Source organism: Oncorhynchus mykiss, chromosome 3 (genome assembly GCF_013265735.2).
Source record: "Oncorhynchus mykiss isolate Arlee chromosome 3, USDA_OmykA_1.1, whole genome shotgun sequence".
NCBI lineage: Eukaryota > Metazoa > Chordata > Actinopteri > Salmoniformes > Salmonidae > Oncorhynchus > Oncorhynchus mykiss.
This window is the reverse complement of record NC_048567.1, coordinates 42,532,471-42,550,941: the sequence shown is the minus strand read 5'-3', so window position 1 is coordinate 42,550,941 and position 18,471 is coordinate 42,532,471. Positions and strand designations below refer to the sequence as shown.

At 43.7% G+C, this 18,471-nt stretch overlaps 2 protein-coding genes across 3 annotated transcripts in view; both read right to left on the bottom strand.

Annotated features, from left to right (window-relative positions):
* Positions 1–320: 320 nt before the first annotated feature.
* Positions 321–7,321, bottom strand: LOC110519991 (m-AAA protease-interacting protein 1, mitochondrial). Of its 2 annotated transcripts, XM_021596931.2 has the most exons (5): positions 6,948–7,321; positions 6,610–6,681; positions 5,699–5,825; positions 1,405–1,555; positions 321–1,112 (listed from the first exon to the last, which is right to left on the bottom strand). In XM_021596931.2, the coding sequence occupies exons 1-5, from the start codon at positions 7,263–7,265 to the stop codon at positions 1,034–1,036; spliced, it is 747 nt and encodes a 248-aa protein (XP_021452606.2). In that variant the 5' UTR covers positions 7,266–7,321; the 3' UTR covers positions 321–1,033. The 2 variants fall into 2 exon arrangements, with proteins under 2 accessions (XP_021452606.2, XP_036830010.1); XM_036974115.1 differs by lacking the exon at positions 6,610–6,681 and having other exon boundaries at positions 6,948–7,312.
* A 9,466-nt stretch (positions 7,322–16,787) lies between these two features.
* LOC110519988 (leucine-rich repeat flightless-interacting protein 2) overlaps positions 16,788–18,471 on the bottom strand; it is a 72,618-nt gene continuing 70,934 nt past the window's right edge. The window contains exon 14 of the mRNA XM_021596926.2: positions 16,788–17,867. Within this exon, the coding sequence (XP_021452601.2) occupies positions 17,760–17,867 (108 nt within the window). The 3' untranslated portion in view covers positions 16,788–17,759. The remainder of the gene's footprint in view (positions 17,868–18,471) is intronic.

The following is an 18,471-nucleotide window of genomic DNA, read 5'->3' as shown; positions in this document are numbered from 1 at the left end:
AGACAGTCAACTTAGTGTATGTAAACTTCTGACCCACGGGAATTACGATACAGTGAATTATAAGTGAAATAATCTGTCTGTAAACAACTGTTGGAAAACTTGTGTCATGCACAGAGTAGATGTCCTGACCGACTTGCCAAAACTATAGTTTGTTAACAAGAAATGTGTGGAGTGGTTGAAACACAAGTTTTTAATGACTCCAACCTAAATGTATGTAAACTTCCGACTTCAACTGTATACTTTCAGTCACCAACAGTAATTGGTTATCACTTATTTTCAGATGGACTATTCTGGTGACAGAGCACATCTCAAGAAGTGGAAACAGTAGCAATAGTAATTTTTATGGCATAGTTGGAATTCATCCTCTCTACATAACTATTGAGTGTGTGAAAGCAAGAGTACAAGGAGGTTTGAGAAAAGTTTGCTCAGGGCATGCTTGAATTATCATTTTTTTTTGTTTACATCTGAAACCTAAACAGAAAGTGTGATATTTTCTTCAGTCTGTGTGCACACTCTACTTGAAGACACCAAAGCGTGGACAGCAGCAGATCGAAGACCGAATCTCAATATGGTGAATCTCAATACAGAGCTCATTTTCACACCGTCTGTATGCCCCTTGTCTACCCTCCCCATTAAACAAAATAATGAATCTCAGGCCTTAGAGGCAGAACTGACAAAGCCTAGTTTTGATCACTGGTTGCGGTGCTTCCTGAGACAAGGGCAAAAAAAACTCAGCAACCTGGTCTTACACAGACTTCCGTATAGTAGTACAATTATGAACAGACATGTTTGACTTTTGCTCCTTTTCTACAGTGGATAGTATGTGATTTCTGGCAGATAGAAAGTTTGCCCTGAATATTCCCCATATATTTTCTGCTCTCGAGTTTGAGAGCTATTTTGCTCCTGAGGAGCATCTCAAGATTTTAGCAGTTAGGGGGATATTCTTGTAGGGTCAGGAAGAAGGATGGTCTTCCATTCTATGTCTCTCTACTACTCTCCATCTCCCCCTATAATCTCCATTCACAATCCCAGTTTAATCCAGCAGTTTGGAGTGCTCTATCCTGGTGATGGTCCAGTCCGGCGGCACCCCCTTAGTAAACTCCCTTTGGAATCTGCAAAAAGCCATGATGGATAAAAGGGTTGTTAAACAGGAAGTGTAAACATTAAGCACGTGAGACACTTGACAGTCATGCAAAGGAGGTTACTGCAGGTAGTTGTTTCCTTGGGAACAGATCTAGGATCTAAGAGTGGCTCATCCCTGAGAGACTGTTTGCAGACTTAATGCTTTCTATTTGTCAGAGAGATACTTGAATTGCTTTATCACAGCCACTTCCAACTGCAGACCATTAAATCAACTGTGAACATTGTACTTTAGCAACAATAACTAAAAAAAAACAAACTCACTCATAGTTCGCTGTGAGCAATCTCTTAGTCTCTGGCTCACCCTCACCACCTATGGCCACCTGAAAGATGCGTGTTCCCTCCAATGATTCCTCAGGCAACCGGGCACTTGTTAGATACCAGTACCTCATCAGAATACTGACAAACTTCCGCCCTGAAAGAATAGAGAGAAATGTTTTTGTAAGAACAACAAAACGCCTACAGTAGGGCTGTGACAGTCATAGAATTTTGGATGACGGTTAAAATCAAGATGTAAAAGCAGGAAGTGTACCCATCAATATGCTGTTATTTGTTGATTCAACTTACCTGACCTTACAAAAAATAAATGTCATTGCATGAGCCATGTTAACATAATTTGAATGAATATTTACATTACCATGAAAATCATTGCATCAACACCAGGCAGCCATACTCCGAGTCAATATTTACGCAATAATAACAAATTCCCCTCGACCACGCCTACAAATTGGAGAAAACAACATTCTTTCCCATTGACCCCAGTGTAAAAGAGCCAACTTCGTCGTTTATTTTTTTGTTATACAGAAATAACAAAGCTTGCTGAAAATCTGCTGTGTTGTTCAATGTACATGTACCCAGATCAAAATTCCCACCTGCGGTTCGCAATGCTAGCTCCACTCCTATTCCCCAGGCGCTCTCTTTTGATGACTTCTATAACCATAAAAGCCTTGGTTTCATGCATGTTAACAGAAGCCTCCTCCCTAAGTTTGTTTTATTCACTGCTTTAGCACACTCTGCCAATCCGGATGTTCTAGCCGTGTCTGAATCCTTGCTTTTGAAGACCACCAATGTTCATCCCAAACTACAACATTTTCAGACAAGATAGAACGGCCAAAGGGGTCGGTGTTGCAATCTACTGCAAAGATAGCCTGCAGAGTTCTGTCCTACTATCCAGGTCTGTACCCAAACAATTTGAACTTCTACTTTAAAAATCCACCTCTCTAAAAACAAGTCTCTCACCGTTGCCGCCTGCAATAGACCACCCTCTGCCGCCAGCTGTGCTCTGGACACCATATGTGAACTGATTGCCCCCCATCTATCTAGAAGCACGAGCTCTGAAGGCGACCTAAACTGGAACATGCTTAACACCCCAGCCATCCTACAATCTAAGCTTGATGCCCTCAATCTCACACAAATGATTAATGAACTTACCAGGTACCACCCCAAAGTCGTAAACACGGGCACCCTCATAGATATCATCCTAACCAACTTGCCCTCTAAATACACCTCTGCTGTTTTCAACCAAGATCTCAGCGATCACTGCTTCATTGCCTGCATCTGTACTGGGTCAGCGGTCAAACGACCTCCACTCATCACTGTCAAACGCTCCCTGAAACACTTCAGCGAGCAGGCCTTTCTAATCGACCTGGCCGGGGTATCCTGGAAGGATATTGATCTCATCCCATCAGAAGAGAATGCCTGGTTATTTTTTTTAAATGCCTTCCTCACCATCTTAAATAAGCATGCCCCATTCAAGAAATTTTGAACCAGGAACAGATATAGCCCTTGGTTCTCTCCAAACCTGACTGCCCTTAACCAACACAAAAACATCCTATGGCGTTCTGCATTAGCATCGAACAGCCCCCGTGATATGCAACTTTTCAGGGACGCTAGAAACCAATATACACAGGCAGTTAGAAAAGCCAAGGCTAGCCTTTTCAAGCAGAAATTTGCTTCCTGCAACACGAACTCAAAAAAGTTCTGAGACACTGTAAAGTCCATGGAGAATTAGAACACCACCTCCCAGCTGCCCACTGCACTGAAGATAGGAAACAGTCACCACCGATAAATCCACTATAATTGAGAATTTCAATAAGCATTTTTCTACGGCTGGCCATGCTTTCCACTTTGCTACCCCTACCCGGGTCAACAGCACTGCACCCCCCACAGCAACTCGTTCAAGCCTTCCCCATTTCTCCTTCTCCCAAATCCAGTCAGCTGATGTTCTGAAAGAGCTGCAAAATCTGGACCCCTACAAATCAACCGGGCTAGACAATCTGAAGCCTTTCTTTCTAAAATGAACTGCCTAAATTGTTGCCACCCCTATTACTAGCCTGTCAAACCTCTCGTGTCGTCTGAGATTCCCAAAGATTGGAAAGCAGCTGCGGTCATCCCCCTCTTCAAAGGGGGGGGGGGGGGACACTCTTGACCCAAACTGCTACAGACCTATATCTATCCTACCCTGCCTTTCTAAGGTCTTCGAAAGCCAAGTCAACAAACAGATTACCGACCATTTCGAATCCCACCATACCTTCTCCGCTATGCAATCTGGTTTCAGAGCTGGTCATGGGTGCACCTCGGCCACGCTCAAGGTCCTAAACAATATCTTAACCGCCATCGATAAGAAACAGTGCGCTCGATAAGAAACAGTATTCATTGACCTGGCCAAGGCTTTCGACTCTGTCAATCACCACATCCTCATCGGCAGACTCGACAGCCTTGGTTTCTCAAATGATTGCCTCACCAACTAGTTCTCCGATAGAGTTCAGTGTGTCAAATCGGAGGGTCTGTTGTCTGGGCCTCTGGCAGTCTCTATGGGGGTGCCACAGGGTTCAATTCTTGGACCGACTCTTTTCTCTGTATACATCAATGATGTCGCTCTTGCTGCAGGTGAGTCTCTGATCCATCTCTACGCAGACGACCTCATTCGGTATACTTCTGGCCCTTCTTTGGACACTGTGTTAACAACCCTCCAGGCGAGCTTCAATGCCATACAACTCTCCTTCCGTGGCCTCCAATTGCTCTTAAATACAAGTAAAACTAAATGCATGCTCTTCAACCGATCGCTGCCTGCACCTGCCCGCCTGTCCAACATCACTACTCTGGACGGCTCTGAGTTAGAATATGTGGACAACTACAAATACCTAGGTGTCTGGTTAGACTGCAAACTGTCCTTCCAGACTCACATCAAACATCTCCAATCCAAAGTTAAATCTAGAATTGGCTTCCTATTTCGCAACAAAGCATCCTTCACTCATGCTGCCAAACATACCCTTGTAAAACTGACCATCCTACAGATCCTCGACTTATGAGATGTCATTTACAAAATAGCCTCCAATACCCTACTCAATAAATTGGATGCAGTCTATCACAGTGCCATCTGTTTTGTCACCAAAGCCCCACATACTACCCACCACTGCGACCTGTACGCTCTCGTTGGCTGGCCCTCGCTTCATACTCGTCGCCAAACCCACTGGCTCCAGGTCATCTACAAGACCCTGCTAGGTAAAGTCCCCCCTTATCTCAGTTCGCTGGTCACCATAGCAGCACCCACCTGTAGCACGCGACCCAGCAGGTATATCTCTCTGGTCACCCCCAAAACCAATTCTTCCTTTGGCCGCCTCTCCTTCCAGTTCTCTGCTGCCAATGACTGGAACGAACTACAAAAATATCTGAAACTGGAAACACTTATCTCCCTCGCTAGCTTTAAGCACCAGCTGTCAGAGCAGCTCACAGATTACTGCACCTGTACATAGCCCATCTATAATTTAGCCCAAACAACTACCTCTTTCCCTACTGTATTTATTTATTTTGCTCCTTTGCACCCCATTATTTCTATCTCTACTTTGCACATTCTTCCATTACAAATCAACCATTCCAGTGTTTTACTTGTTTTTTTGTATTTACTTCGCCACCATGGCCTTTTTTTTTACCTTTACCTCCCTTCTCACCTCACTTGCTCACATTGTATATAGACTTATTTTTCTACTATATTATTGACTGTATGTTTGTTTTACTCCATGTGTAACTCTGTGTTATTGTATGTGTCGAACTGCTTTGCTTTATCTTGGCCAGGTCACAATTGTAAATGAGAACTTGTTCTCAACTTGCCTACCTGGTTAAATAAAGGTGAAGGGGGGGATAATTTTATTTTCAGGACAGTTTTCATCCATAAACGTCAGTTACACGGTAACAGTGCCAGCCCTAAAAACTCCTATGCCAGGTCATTCAGTTCTTATGGCAAATGCATTTATTGCACACCAGGCATACAGGCTCTGGTGAATGAGACTACTGTGATAACTAATTTCCTTCCCTTGATGAGCTCCAATTTGTCAATCTGAAATGTAATGGCACAGTGCTTACTAATCCAATCACTTATTCCATTCTTACAGATATGCAATCGAAGTCTATACAGAAGGAAATACATCATTTTATTGGAATCCACCCACATTTAGTTAACATATTACTGACTGTTGACATCAGAAATGATCAGTCATAGTAAAGGAGTAGGTGGTTTAGTGTGTTGTTTTTTGCTGTGTAGACATAACCTGGCTCTTACCATCATCATCATAACAGATGCCAACATCCCCTGGTGTTGTGTACATCAAGTCTTCCGGATCAGCAGAAAGCGCTTGCAGGTGGCTGGGAGGGAGCAGAGCACATTTCTCTTCCAGTTTTGCAATCAGCTGTGAGGGAGAAAATGCAGAGAGGAAATATGAGAAAGGGCCTAATGCCTGCAGATAACGTGGTATACATTTATATTTTAGTTATTTAGCACAGTAGTTCGGCAGTCCGGCTAACAACCTACCCCTGAAAGTTGTAATAGTTGCACAAGGTGCAATTTCAAAATTGGGTAGTGCATCGTCAGTTTTCCTCTCGTCATGTCAGTCGTTGCACACTTTAGAGCAGGGTTTTCCAAACTCGGCCCTGAGTTTGGGAAACCCTGCCTTAAAAGAGACATTTATAACTTGTAAGAAATTACTAGATGAACTAGCCCATGTCAGCGACATTTAGCCCATAGATTATGTTGTAATGTTTGAGTCACTCAAATATCACATGAATACACATTAGACATGGCAAAATGTATAGAATTGCAAGAAAGAAAAAAAAACAGAGGGGTGTGAACAGTTTGTGTCATGAAGAGTGGTTGTGCCCATAGAAACTGACATGGGGAGAAGATGTTCCCCAATGCTGGAAGGGGGGGCTTGAGTGAAAAAACTTAGGAACCCCTAATTTAACAGACGCTAGTATCGAGAATGACTTACAGAAGCAATCAGGGTTAAGTGCTTTGCACAAGGGCACATTGGCATATTTTTGACCTAGTCAGCTCAAGGATTTGAACCAGCAACTTTTTGGTTACAATGTTCTAAACCGCTAGGGCTGGCTGTCACCCCCAACCCACTAGCAGCTCTCCTATCAATTCTACACTGAAATGACTTGTGCAAAAATGTCTGAGAATATAATACTCACGTCTTTAGCAACCAGACCTTCAAGAGACTCAAATTGACTCCCTGACAACAGTCTTGAAACATGGGAGAATGCCTGCAACAACATATTATATTTTAGCTATAACACAACGTAACAATTAGGTAAGATGCACTAAGGAACCAGTTCAACTGTTCATGATTAGAAGGGGAAACAGTCAAACATTTCACAAGAACTGGATTGTGTACAAAACTTAGCTTGCAGTAACGCCCACGTTGTTTCTCTTGGTAAGCTGTGGTATTAGTCAAGCATACTTAAGAAATGAAGTATTTCTGGTCTAACTAGCTAGAGACCACTTATTCCACGGACTGTAGCCTACCTACCTGTTTAGATCCCTCTGTGAATTCTTCGATTTTGAATTCCTTGTCAAAATAAACCCGAATCAAAAAATAGTATATTCGGGTTCGAAACCATATGAAAGGATTGGGGATGCCAACCACAACCACCTTCTGGTTTTGTTTACCTCCACCTCGATCAGAGATGTAAGATCGGACTGTGGAAACGACACCAACGGACAAAGTTGGAGCCAGGCGAGTAGTCTTGTTGGACTGGGGCTGCACAACGTGATCAGGTTTCAAGAAACGAATCAGTACTGAAGGCGGCCTGCTACGGTAGCACCCTCTTAACATGGGCAGCGCCATCTTTTCCTCCCACAGCAACTCGGTCCTTTAGTCTGCATCGTCCGACAGAAAACATGGGTACACATTACTTGGTTTCTATACAACTTCTGACGATAAAAATCGAAAAGTAGGAAGGTTTGAGATATAATTCCTACATTACTTAATGTGTACTTTACTTAACATATTTGATATTTATATCTTTGTATTTTTAAGTAATATAAACACAACATTCACCCACTGATGGCTAGTATACTACGGTTCCATTTTTGCGGAAGGTAAACAGTGTCACACTGATACGTGGTCGCATATGGAACTTCAGCCATAATATCTGTCGAGTTCAGGTCTATACGATTAAGTTATGGAACACCAGGAGAAAGTTTCACTCCCTGTCTTTACATGAGTGGATAAAGATCATTTTGCACGAGACATTTATACAATAATAAGCCATCTCTTTCAGAAATAAAACATCTAGTTAAATAAAAAAAAAGTGTATTGGTCTCTTACACAGTTTAGCAGCTGTTATAGCGAAAGCTCATGCTACTATATCCTAACACTGTGTAGTAAAATGTCAAACAAGTACACAAATAATTAAAATGGACAATACAAATAAACTATAAATCAAGAACTTCCAGGTGAATCCAATTAACAACCCAGATAGCACTGAAACTAATCAACATGCAATCAACAGGATCACACCTACTCATTCAAGGGCTTTTCTTTATTTTTACATTGTAGAATAATAGTGAAGACATCAAAACTATGAAATAACTAATATGGAATCATGTAGTAACCAACAAGGTGTTAAACAAATCAAAATGTATTTGATATTTGAGATTCTTCAAAGTAGCCACCCGTTGTCTTGATGACAGCTTTGCACACTCTTGGCATTCTCTCAACCAGCTTCGCCTGGAATGCTTTTCCAACAGTCTTGAAGGAGTTTCCACATATGTCGAGCACTTGTTGGCTGCTTTTCCTTCACTCTGCGGTCCAACTCATCCCAAACCATCTCAATTGGGTTTAGGTCGGGCATTGTGAAGGACAGGTCATCTGATGCAGCACTCCATCACTCTCCTTCTTGGTCAAATAGCCCTTACACATCCTGGATGTGTGTTGGTCATTGTCCCGTTGAAAAACAAATGATATTCACACTAAGTGCAAGCCAGATGGGATGGAGTATCACTGCAGAATGCTGTGGTAGCCATGCTGGTTAAGTGTGCCTTGAATTCTAAATAAATCACTTACAGTACCACCAGCAAAGCACCCCCACACCACCTCCTCCATGGAGAGCCAGAATGTTGTTGTGCTCCATAACCGCAAGGTGTCTGCTTCCTCATGCTTGTGTAGCCAAAATGTCCCTGCTTTGGGGTATTTTTCAGCAGGTCACTGTGGAATGACTCCAAATAGCTTGAATTTGAACTAAAAGAAAAGGTAAAAAGAGAAGAGGGGTAGACTAAATTGAGTACATTGTCTGGAAGGTACTCTGTGCCCCTCAGGTTACATCTAACCACCTGTAATCCAATAACACAAACCAAACAAACACTACCCAATTCATTTTTATCATGCTTACTGTAAATGATGCCATCAGTTTGTAAATATTTTGGCCAACTTATCTTCACCTTGTGCAGAGCTAGGGGTTGGAAATGCATGTTGGTGCAATCAGATTCCACCTACAACAATACACAATGTAACCACCCCAGTAATTGTATTTATCTCTATTAGACTGGCTAGCTAAGCATACCTAACATGGACATTTCAATATTTGTAACTTGCTGTTAGCTAACTAGCGTCACTAAATTGGCAGCAAGATTGCTAGCCAGCCGAGACTGGCTGAGGACCAACTAACCAACCAAAGACAATTATACACATTCATCATTGCTACCAACACACAAACACAGAGTGAGTTAGCTATAACAATGATATTTTTAGTGTTTTCCAGACAAGGGTGGAATAGACGGCTACCAAATTGAGATACCAAATAAGAGTAACATTAGCCAGTTTATGTTAGCTAACATCAATACCGTAAAAGGTAACTAATTTTCACCCTTGTGTGTAATTAGCACAGCCAGGCACAGAACACCACACGGGCATGATGACAAACATTAGTCAAAAACTGTTTCCCCCAAAAATTAGCTAGAGAAGTTGTAAGTGTGTTGGTCATTCGAAGTAAACAACTCCATTATTCAAGTTTGTGGGAAGCAGTGTTGCCAATAAAGTCGTGGGAGAGACAAAAAGTGAGTAAAAAACACCCTAAATAATGTTTAAAATCACAAAGGAGCTTTATTCTGTCGATTCTTTTTTTAAAATTATTTTTATGTCACAATTCCAACCCTCCTCCTTTATCCGGGCTTGGGACCGGCAAAAGTGACCCAAAAGAGACACTCTGGCGGAGTTTTTATTAGATTTTTTATTTGATTTGATTTTTTAATTTTTTGGTTTAGTTTTCTTAATTTGGTTTGGTTTTTAACCTCATGGTCCAGTTAGGAGCCTACAACAAGTCACAGTAAAACATTAACATTTTTAACCATAACAATTTTTTTGTATACAATCCACATTAACAATATAAATGGACCAAAAAGAGACAATAGAAATAACTGTCAATGGCAATGTGAGAAAATTATGGTAACTGGCCCTAATTCAGGTTAGTAGCCTTAAAAAAAAAGTAAACTAGGGCGGGATCAGCCAGCGGCGGCTTCCCGCATGCGGATTCATTTGCAGTCTGGACGTGGAGGGGTGAACATCTCCTGCTCCGACTGCTGCGCGAGGACTGAGCGGCCTGTGAGTGCTCTGGGACGGGTGTGGGGCACAAGGCAGCACCTGCTGCTCGTTGAGAAGAGGAAGAAAGATACGTGCTTTCACGTCAGTCTCCAATAACGCCAGAAAAAGTCGCTAGATTTGTCGCTAGTCGATTTTGTTATGGGTGTAAGATGGCACAATGATGCCATCTGTTGGTAAATGTTCATTACTGCAACTCTTGTGTTTTACTGGGGTGCTTGAGATACCCGGATGGGTTGTCATGTACTGAACAAGACTGGTTACTCGCATCAATGCCTCGGTCTCGTCATTTAACATTCAAACATGGTGTCAGAAGTGGGATAACTAACCATGCTTTCCGCAAATTAGAGTCACCTGCTCTGGTTTACAAACAAATGCTTATTTGTGTAAAATTTCGCCCGGAATTGGCCTTAGCTAGAGTGAGTTTGCTAGTTAGCTTCAGTGTTGTTAGCACCGGTTAGACATGGCAGCGAACATTCCCCCTCCCGCCGTTATGAAGCTCAGCGGGGATTGGAGCACGAACTGGGATACGTATAGAGGTGAATGGGAGGACTATGCGCTAGCAACGGGACTTCTGGAAAAGGAAGATGAGGTAGTGGCTGCCACTTTGAGGACTATAATGGGAACTGAATGCCGACACGTATACAAACACAACCTGAACGTAACAGCAGCTCAGCAAGGTAACGCTATAGCTATTCTTGATGCTCTTGAACATTACTTTACGCCAGCAAAGAACGAAATCTACGAGCGTTATGTTTTCGGTCATTGCAAACAGGAGGACGGGGAGTCCATTGACAGCTTTGTCACTAGGTTAAGGGAAAAGGCAGCTACATGTGACTATGGTGCTTTAAGAGATGAACTGATCAGAGATAAGATTGTGCTTGGCATAACGGATGAGGGCACCCGCAGACGTTTGCTGAGAGAACGTGACCTGACGCTGGCCTTGGCAGTGGAGACATGCCGTGCAGCAGAGCTTACTGATATACAGATAAGGTCCATGGAGCTAGAAAGGCAACATACGGACAATGTCAATGCTACATTCAGGCAGCCAGTAAAGAAATTCCCCTTTGCCACAGCTAATGCTAATACTACAGCCAACTCTGCAGTAGACAACCCCAATACATGCCGATATTGTGGCATTTCTCATTTACGAGGAAAAGAACACTGCCCAGCCTATGGAAAAATAAGCAAATCCTGTGGTACAGCTAATCACTTCGCAAGGGTCTGCATGAAAAGCAAGAGAAAGGAGGGTAAAGTGCACTCCATGGAAACAAACACAGATGAAGGGAACGACAGCACAGAGGATGTATATGCTAGCGAGTGCATAGGGGCAGTGAGGGCAAAAGGACAAAAGTGGTTTGTCACTCTGCTACTTAATAATAAACCACAGCAATGCCAGCTAGATTCAGGGGCCACATGCAACGTTATGAGCCTTAAAGACAAAAGGAGGCTTGCGCCCAGAGACAAACTCACACAGAGTAGCACCAAGCTGAAACTGTATTCAGGCCAGTTCATGACCTCTTTAGGCCTGTTTGTGACAGAGTGTGTTTTACGTGGCCAGAAATACACCCTTGAGATTGAAATAGTTGAGGCTAGTCAACAGCCATTACTGTCAGGTTCTACATGCGAGCGCCTTGGACTTATTAACTTCACCATCCCAGCTGATCTTAACATTATAGACAAAGTCCAGGCTGGGCCCCTGAGCAAGGAGACACTCCTAAGCAAGTACCATGATGTCTTCAACGCACCGGTCGAGTCAGTTCCTGGGGAAGTCCACTTTGAGTTGGACGCAGCAATCCAGCCTGTCCAGTGTGCACCCCGCAATGTACCAGTGGCCATGAAAGCAGCTACGAAGGCTCAGCTTGACAAATATGAAGCAGATGGCCACATCATATCCGTCACCGAGCCTACGGACTGGATATGTAATATGGTTATCGTCAAGAAACCAGACAAGCTACGGATATGCATTGATCCTAAACACCTCAACCGGGCTCTGCGACGTTCACATTACATTATGCCCACGTTGGAGGATGTTCTTTACAAGCTCCCAAAGGCCAGAGTCTTCACGCTCGTGGATGCCAGAGATGCCTTCCTGCAGTGCAAGCTCGACGAGCCCAGCAGCTACATGACCACCTTTTGGACACCCTGGGGCAGGAAGAGGTGGTTGAAGCTTCCGTTTGGTGTCTCCGTGGCTCCAGAGGTGTATCAGCGGAAACAGCATGAGCTGTTGATGGGACTCAGTGGCGTGGAACCCATAGCAGATGACATCCTCGTAGTGGGCTGTGGGGACAGTGATGAGGAGGCAGAATGTGACCATGACGCCAAGCTGCTGGCACTGATGGTCAGTTGCAGACAGGTCAAGCTAAGGCTAAGCATAAAAAAGCTTCAGTTTAAAGTGCCAGAGGTCCGCTTTCATGGGCACATCTTGTCCTCCACCGGATTGAAGGCGGATCCTGAAAAAGTGAAGGCTGTCTTGGAAATGCCCCACCCATCTGACGTGAAGGGAGTGCAGCGCTTCGACGGATTCGTCACCTATCTGGCCAAATTCCTACCGCGGCTCTCTGAAGTGTGTGAGCCATTGAGGAGGCTCATGGACAAGGACACCATCTGGCATTGGCTCCCAAAACATGACGCAGCGGTGAGGGAAATAAAACAACTGGTCACCCAGACACCTGTACTGCGATACTACAATGTGTCAAAACCTGTCACGATTCAGAGTGACTCAAGCCAGTATGGACTTGGCTGTTGCCTCATGCAGGAGGGCCAGCCTGTGGCATTCGCCTCTAGGGCACTCACCCCAACAGAGCAGAACTATGCCCAGATAGAGAAGGAGTGCCTCAGCATTGTGTTTGCATGCCAACGCTTCCACCACTACCTGTACGGGCGCGACAATATTACCGCAGAGACAGATCACAAGCCCCTTATTGCTATATTCAGCAAGCCTCTCCTGAATGCCCCAAAATGACTGCAGAGCATGCTACTGGCCCTACAAAACTACAACCTCAAGGTGGTGTATAAGCCAGGGCCAGAGATGTATGTGAGTGACACGCTCAGCAGGGCTACTGCATCAGGCACTCACACACGCTCCATGCATGAACAACATGCAGTGTGCAGCTTACAAACAGAGCAAGTGGATGTTGAACACATCAACCAGGCTGACTACCTTAATTTTATGGACCAGCGCCTTATACAAATCAGACAGCACACAGACAGGGACGGGCAACTCCAGGCATTGAGGTCTGTGATTCTGATGGGCTGGCCCGACTGCTTTAGCCGTCAGAGAATATTGGCCAGTCAAAGAGGAGCTCAGTGTTCAAAATGGAGTAATATTCAAGAGTCAGAGAGTCGTTATTCCCCGGTCTCTGCGCCCTGAGATGTTGGCGCGTGTGCACTCAAGTCACATAGGAGGTGAGGCCTGTTACAGACAAGCACGTGACACACTGTATTGGCCAGGAATGCAGAGTGAAATCAAAGACTATGTCAGTAAATGCACAATCTGCAATGAATATGCCATTGAGCAACAGAGAGAGACGATGATGTCCCACGAGCTACCGATGCGCCCCTGGCAGATAGTAAGTCTAGATCTCTTCCAGCACAGTGGTAAAGACTTTCTGCTGGTAGTCGATCATTACTCAGACTTTTGGGAGATCGACCTCCTCCCCGACCTCTCAGCAGAGACAACGATCAAACGCTGCAAGGCTCAGTTTGCCCGCTATGGCCAGCCAGATATGGTAATTTCAGACAATGGACCCCAATTCTCCGGAGTTGAGTTCCGAAAATTTGCTGCAGGATGGGAATTCGAGCACGTCACTTCATCACCACGACACCCAAAAGCTAATGGGAAGGCAGAGTCCGAGGTAAAATTTGCAAAGAACCTCTGCAAAAAGGCTCTGCGAGAGGGCAAAGATGCCTGGAAAGCAATCTTGCAGTGGCGCAATACCCCGACAGAAGGCATGGACAGCAGCCCGGCACAGCGCCTCATGGCACGGCGCTTAAAAGCAGCTCTGCCAGTAGCCAGCACTCTCCTGGAGCCATGTGTGGTGACAGACGTGCTGGTGAAGCTACATCACAGAAGACAGGTCTCCAAGTTCATCTACGACAAATCGGCAAAAGACTTAACTGAGCTCAGGGTGGGTGAAACGGTGCGAATGAAGCCACTACCAGGGGACCGGACAGGCCTCTGGAGACTCGGATCCTGTGTACAGAAAGTGTTGCTGAGCCAGCACCTACTCAGAACCCTGATGGTCAAAGGGGTCGCATGACAAAAGACAGAACCCCAGCAAGTCACATGGGGCCTGAGGCACTGGGCGAAGAGCCAGGGGATCACAGGTCGGCCGCTCCCTCGCCCATCAATTCTCCCCTTAGACATTCAGGTGACACGCCTGTGCGGGAACCCGCAGTCCTCGCAGACAAGCCCCCTGTCTTTTCACGCTGCGGGCGTCTGTCCCAGCCACCAAAAATACTTAATCTGTAGGTTTCCCATCAGGGATTGTTGACAGAGACTAAAGTGAAGAGAATATCAAAATGTGTTGTTGAAATTATTGAATAACACGTGCAGTATGTGTACATTTATTTTGCAATGCTCGTGCATGATCTCATGCCAATTCATTGCTGTGACTACATCAACATTGCTTCCATACTTGTTAAAAAGGAAATTAAATATTTAGGAAATGTTATCACTAAAAACTCTCAATTTAAAAAAAACTTTATTTCAGATAGAGAATCTTTAAACATTTCGTTAAGTCAGTGGCTGCAATGTGATTTTGGGTGGTATTCTTTTGACCAAGACTGATGGTTTATCTAGAATCATTTACCCATGTCAGTCTCTTCTTTTTTATTCTAATAACATAAATCAATTGTTATTTTGATTTATTTGGAGCATTAAAACTCATTACATTCAGAATTCTAAATTAGTGAAAGACTGATTGAGGTTTACAGGCTATTGATTTGTTGAAATTATGTCTGTCTAATTCTACCTCTTTTTTTAAACCTTTATTTAACTCTGTTGTATCATATCCCTAACAGTCTGTTTAATAAACTTGGTGGACTTGAATTCCTAATGAAAGTTGATTTATTTTGACCCTCAAATTACCTGTGAAATTGTTTCACCAGCTAATTTTATTTTTCTGGAAAATGATATTCAAGCACAACTTTTCCCCCCATAAAAAAATATTTGGAACAATAGAGTTATTAACATTAATTGGAAATCCATGTAAGGTCTTTGGTTTGAAAAGGATATACAGTTGAAGTCGGAAGTTTACATATACCTTAGCCAAATACACAATTCCTGACATTTAATCCTAGTAAAAATTCCTCATCTTAGGTCAGTTCGGATCACTATTTTAAGAATGTGAAATGTCACAATAATAGTAGAGTGATTTATTTCAGCTTTTATTTCTTTCATCACATTCCCAGTGGGTCAGAAGTTTACATACACTCAATTAGTATTTGGTAGCATTGCCTTTACATTTGTTTAACTTGGGTCAAACGTTTTGGGTAGCCTTCCACAAGCTTCCCACAATAAGTTGGGTGAATTTTGGCCCATTCCTCCTGACAAGGCTGGTGTAACTGAGTCAGGTTTGTAGGCCTCCTTGCTTGCACATGCTTTTTCAGTTCTGCCCACACATTTTCTACAGGATTGAGGTCAGGGCTTTGTGATGGCCACTCCAATACCTTGACTTTGTTGTCCTTAAGCCATTTTTCCACAACTTTGGAAGTATGCTTGGGGTCATTGTCCATTTGGAAGACCCATTTGCAACCAAGCTTTAACTTTCTGACTGATGTCTTGAGATGTTGCTTCAATATATCCACATAAATGTCATTCCTCACGATGCCATCTATTTTACGAAGTGCACCAGTCCCTCCTGCAGCAAAGCACCCCCACAACATGATGCTGCCACCCCTGTGCTTCACGGTTGGGATGGTGTTCTTCGGCTTGCAAGCCTCTCCCTTTTCCCTCCAAACATAACGATGGTCATTATGGACGAACAGTTCTATTTTTTTTCATCAGCCCAGAGGACATTTCTCCAAAAAGTACGCTCTTTGTTCCCATGTGCCGTTGCAAACCATAGTCTGGCTTTTTTATGGCGGTTTTGGAGCAGTGGCTTCTTCCTTGCTGAGTGGCCTTTCAGGTTATGTCGATATAGGACTTGTTTTACTGTGGATATAAATACTTTTGTACCGGTTAACTCCAGCATCTTCACAAGATCCTTTGCTGTTGTTCTGGGATTGATTTGCACTCTTCGCACCAAAGTAAGTTCATCACTAGGAAACAGAAAGCGGTATGAGCGGTATGAAGCCTGCGTTGTCCCATGGTGTTTATACTTGAGTACTATTGTTTGTACAGATGAACATGATACCTTCAGTTGTTTGGAAATAGTATTTTTCATCACCATCATCAGCACTAGCATGTCTCAACAAGCAAGAGTATGTGAGGTGGCAGGCCAACCAGTGACTTTATTGCTCGAGAGGGAGAATCTCAATTGCATACTCCTCGCCTCCTTAAAACCTATTGGAAGAGGCCGGAGGGGAGGGACCTCTGGCTCTCTCATCAAATCGGTTTTGAAGAGATAGGACGCAAGGAGTATGCAATTGAGACAAACTTCAAATGGGGCTCTACTAGATTGGAGGGGGGATACGCAGACTTCATGTCATTGGCTGCTCTGAGCCTAACTCAAAGCTGTGGCTGTAGTAGATTGGTTAATTAGTTTAGTCAAGCTGTTTAGGACCTAACAACTGTGTCCTGTTCATTAGGGAACTGTAGCAAAAGGATTGCAACAGAAAATGTGTATTTTATTGGACAATTTCAGGTAGTCCCTCCCTGTTTTACAATGTATTGTTTGGTGCCTAATGAACATGACCTGGGTACATTCAAAGACAAATCTGTCAAAAAATTAAATCAATCCGAGTTAGAAAAATGGTTGAAATCACGTCGGCATATAAAAACATTCTGTGTGACAATTATTATATTGATTGTGGTAATAGAGACGGTGTAGCCTGGGAAGGTGGGATGCACACACAACCTTCCATGGCCTTTAGACTACACAAGCCCTTGGACTTGAGACACAACAGGTAACAAACATACACACCCAACCACGGTAAAATGTGCTCATACTTTGGCTTTAGGACACAGATGAGAGAAATGCAGGGTATAAGAGCGGGATAAAAAAACAATCATACACGTGCACACAATAAATGCTCTCATATACACAGCACACCATGTTCACCCAGTTTAGGCCATGTCCTCTCGGTTTAGTAAATGTGGACATTGGGGGTTGAGTGAGGAGGCGGGTGGTTCAGGACAGAGGGACATTCAGTATTAGTCTGTACACTGGGGATGTGGGGTGGATAGGAGCGCCATGTAGCCCAAGCAGCCAGTACGGTCCAAAGAACCCCCTCCAGTCCCAAGGCGCCCCCCTGTAGTGCCACATTTCCTATAATTCTCTGGTGCAGAGCAGCGCCACCCCCTGGTAGAAGAAGTGAGGCACACAGGCACATATGCCTATGAAGAATTCTCATCATTGGAAAAAACAAAGACATGAAGAAAATGGCACATTGTGCATTTTTGTGTGTTGTGCGCTTCAGTGATTAGGATATCTCAAATTTCTCAAGGTTCTTTTCATAAGGTTGCGAGGCAGATGGCGAGGAGAGCTCAATGCAAGGTCGGACACTCCGTCATACGTGGGCAGCCATTGATGGACAGACAGGATAGGGTCAGGTCAGAATTATGCTGGCAGGTCATCGTTAGGGAGTCGGTGCCGTGGTGCGATTGGCCTTCATCTTGTCCAGCCGCTTGGAGAGGTGGCTGTTGTTCGACTCAAGTTCGTCAATCTTATCCAGCGTTGACCGCAACTGCCATCAAGGAAGGAACAGAAGGAACAAAGATCAATCGTTAACTTTAAATCGGAGACGCTATTATTCAAGATCAACAATGAATTAGTAACATACTGTTCCAATGTTTTTGTATTAAAATAAATACAATAAATGTTGTACCTTACAGCCCAATTCAATTACTTCACCGTTTACCAAAAGTGTGTGTAACAGGGTTGGTTATGTTTCCGCTTGCCTCTAAAGAAATGCGTATTTAAATGTTCAAGCGCTCTTATTGGTTGGTTCAATTCCGATGACAATAAGGCATGTTATTGCCCCCCTTGCAGATAGGGACTGGTCTCCCCAGTATGAAAACGTGATGCAAGGGGTAAGTCACGTTCTGAATACTGTATTCTATTTTTATATTTTACAATCTGTACCAGTTTGCTGTACAATCCTGGACTATACATGTGTGGGTATACCTGTCAGGGATTAAGGGGCTTTCTGGGATGTGCTTTGGTATATGAGTGTGTTAGCTAGCATGCACCGATGTAATGATCACATAAGCTCACTGCTAACACAGTTGTCATGCTACATATTTTACCATCGACAGCCATCAACATCATTAAGCCCTGCACAACTAACA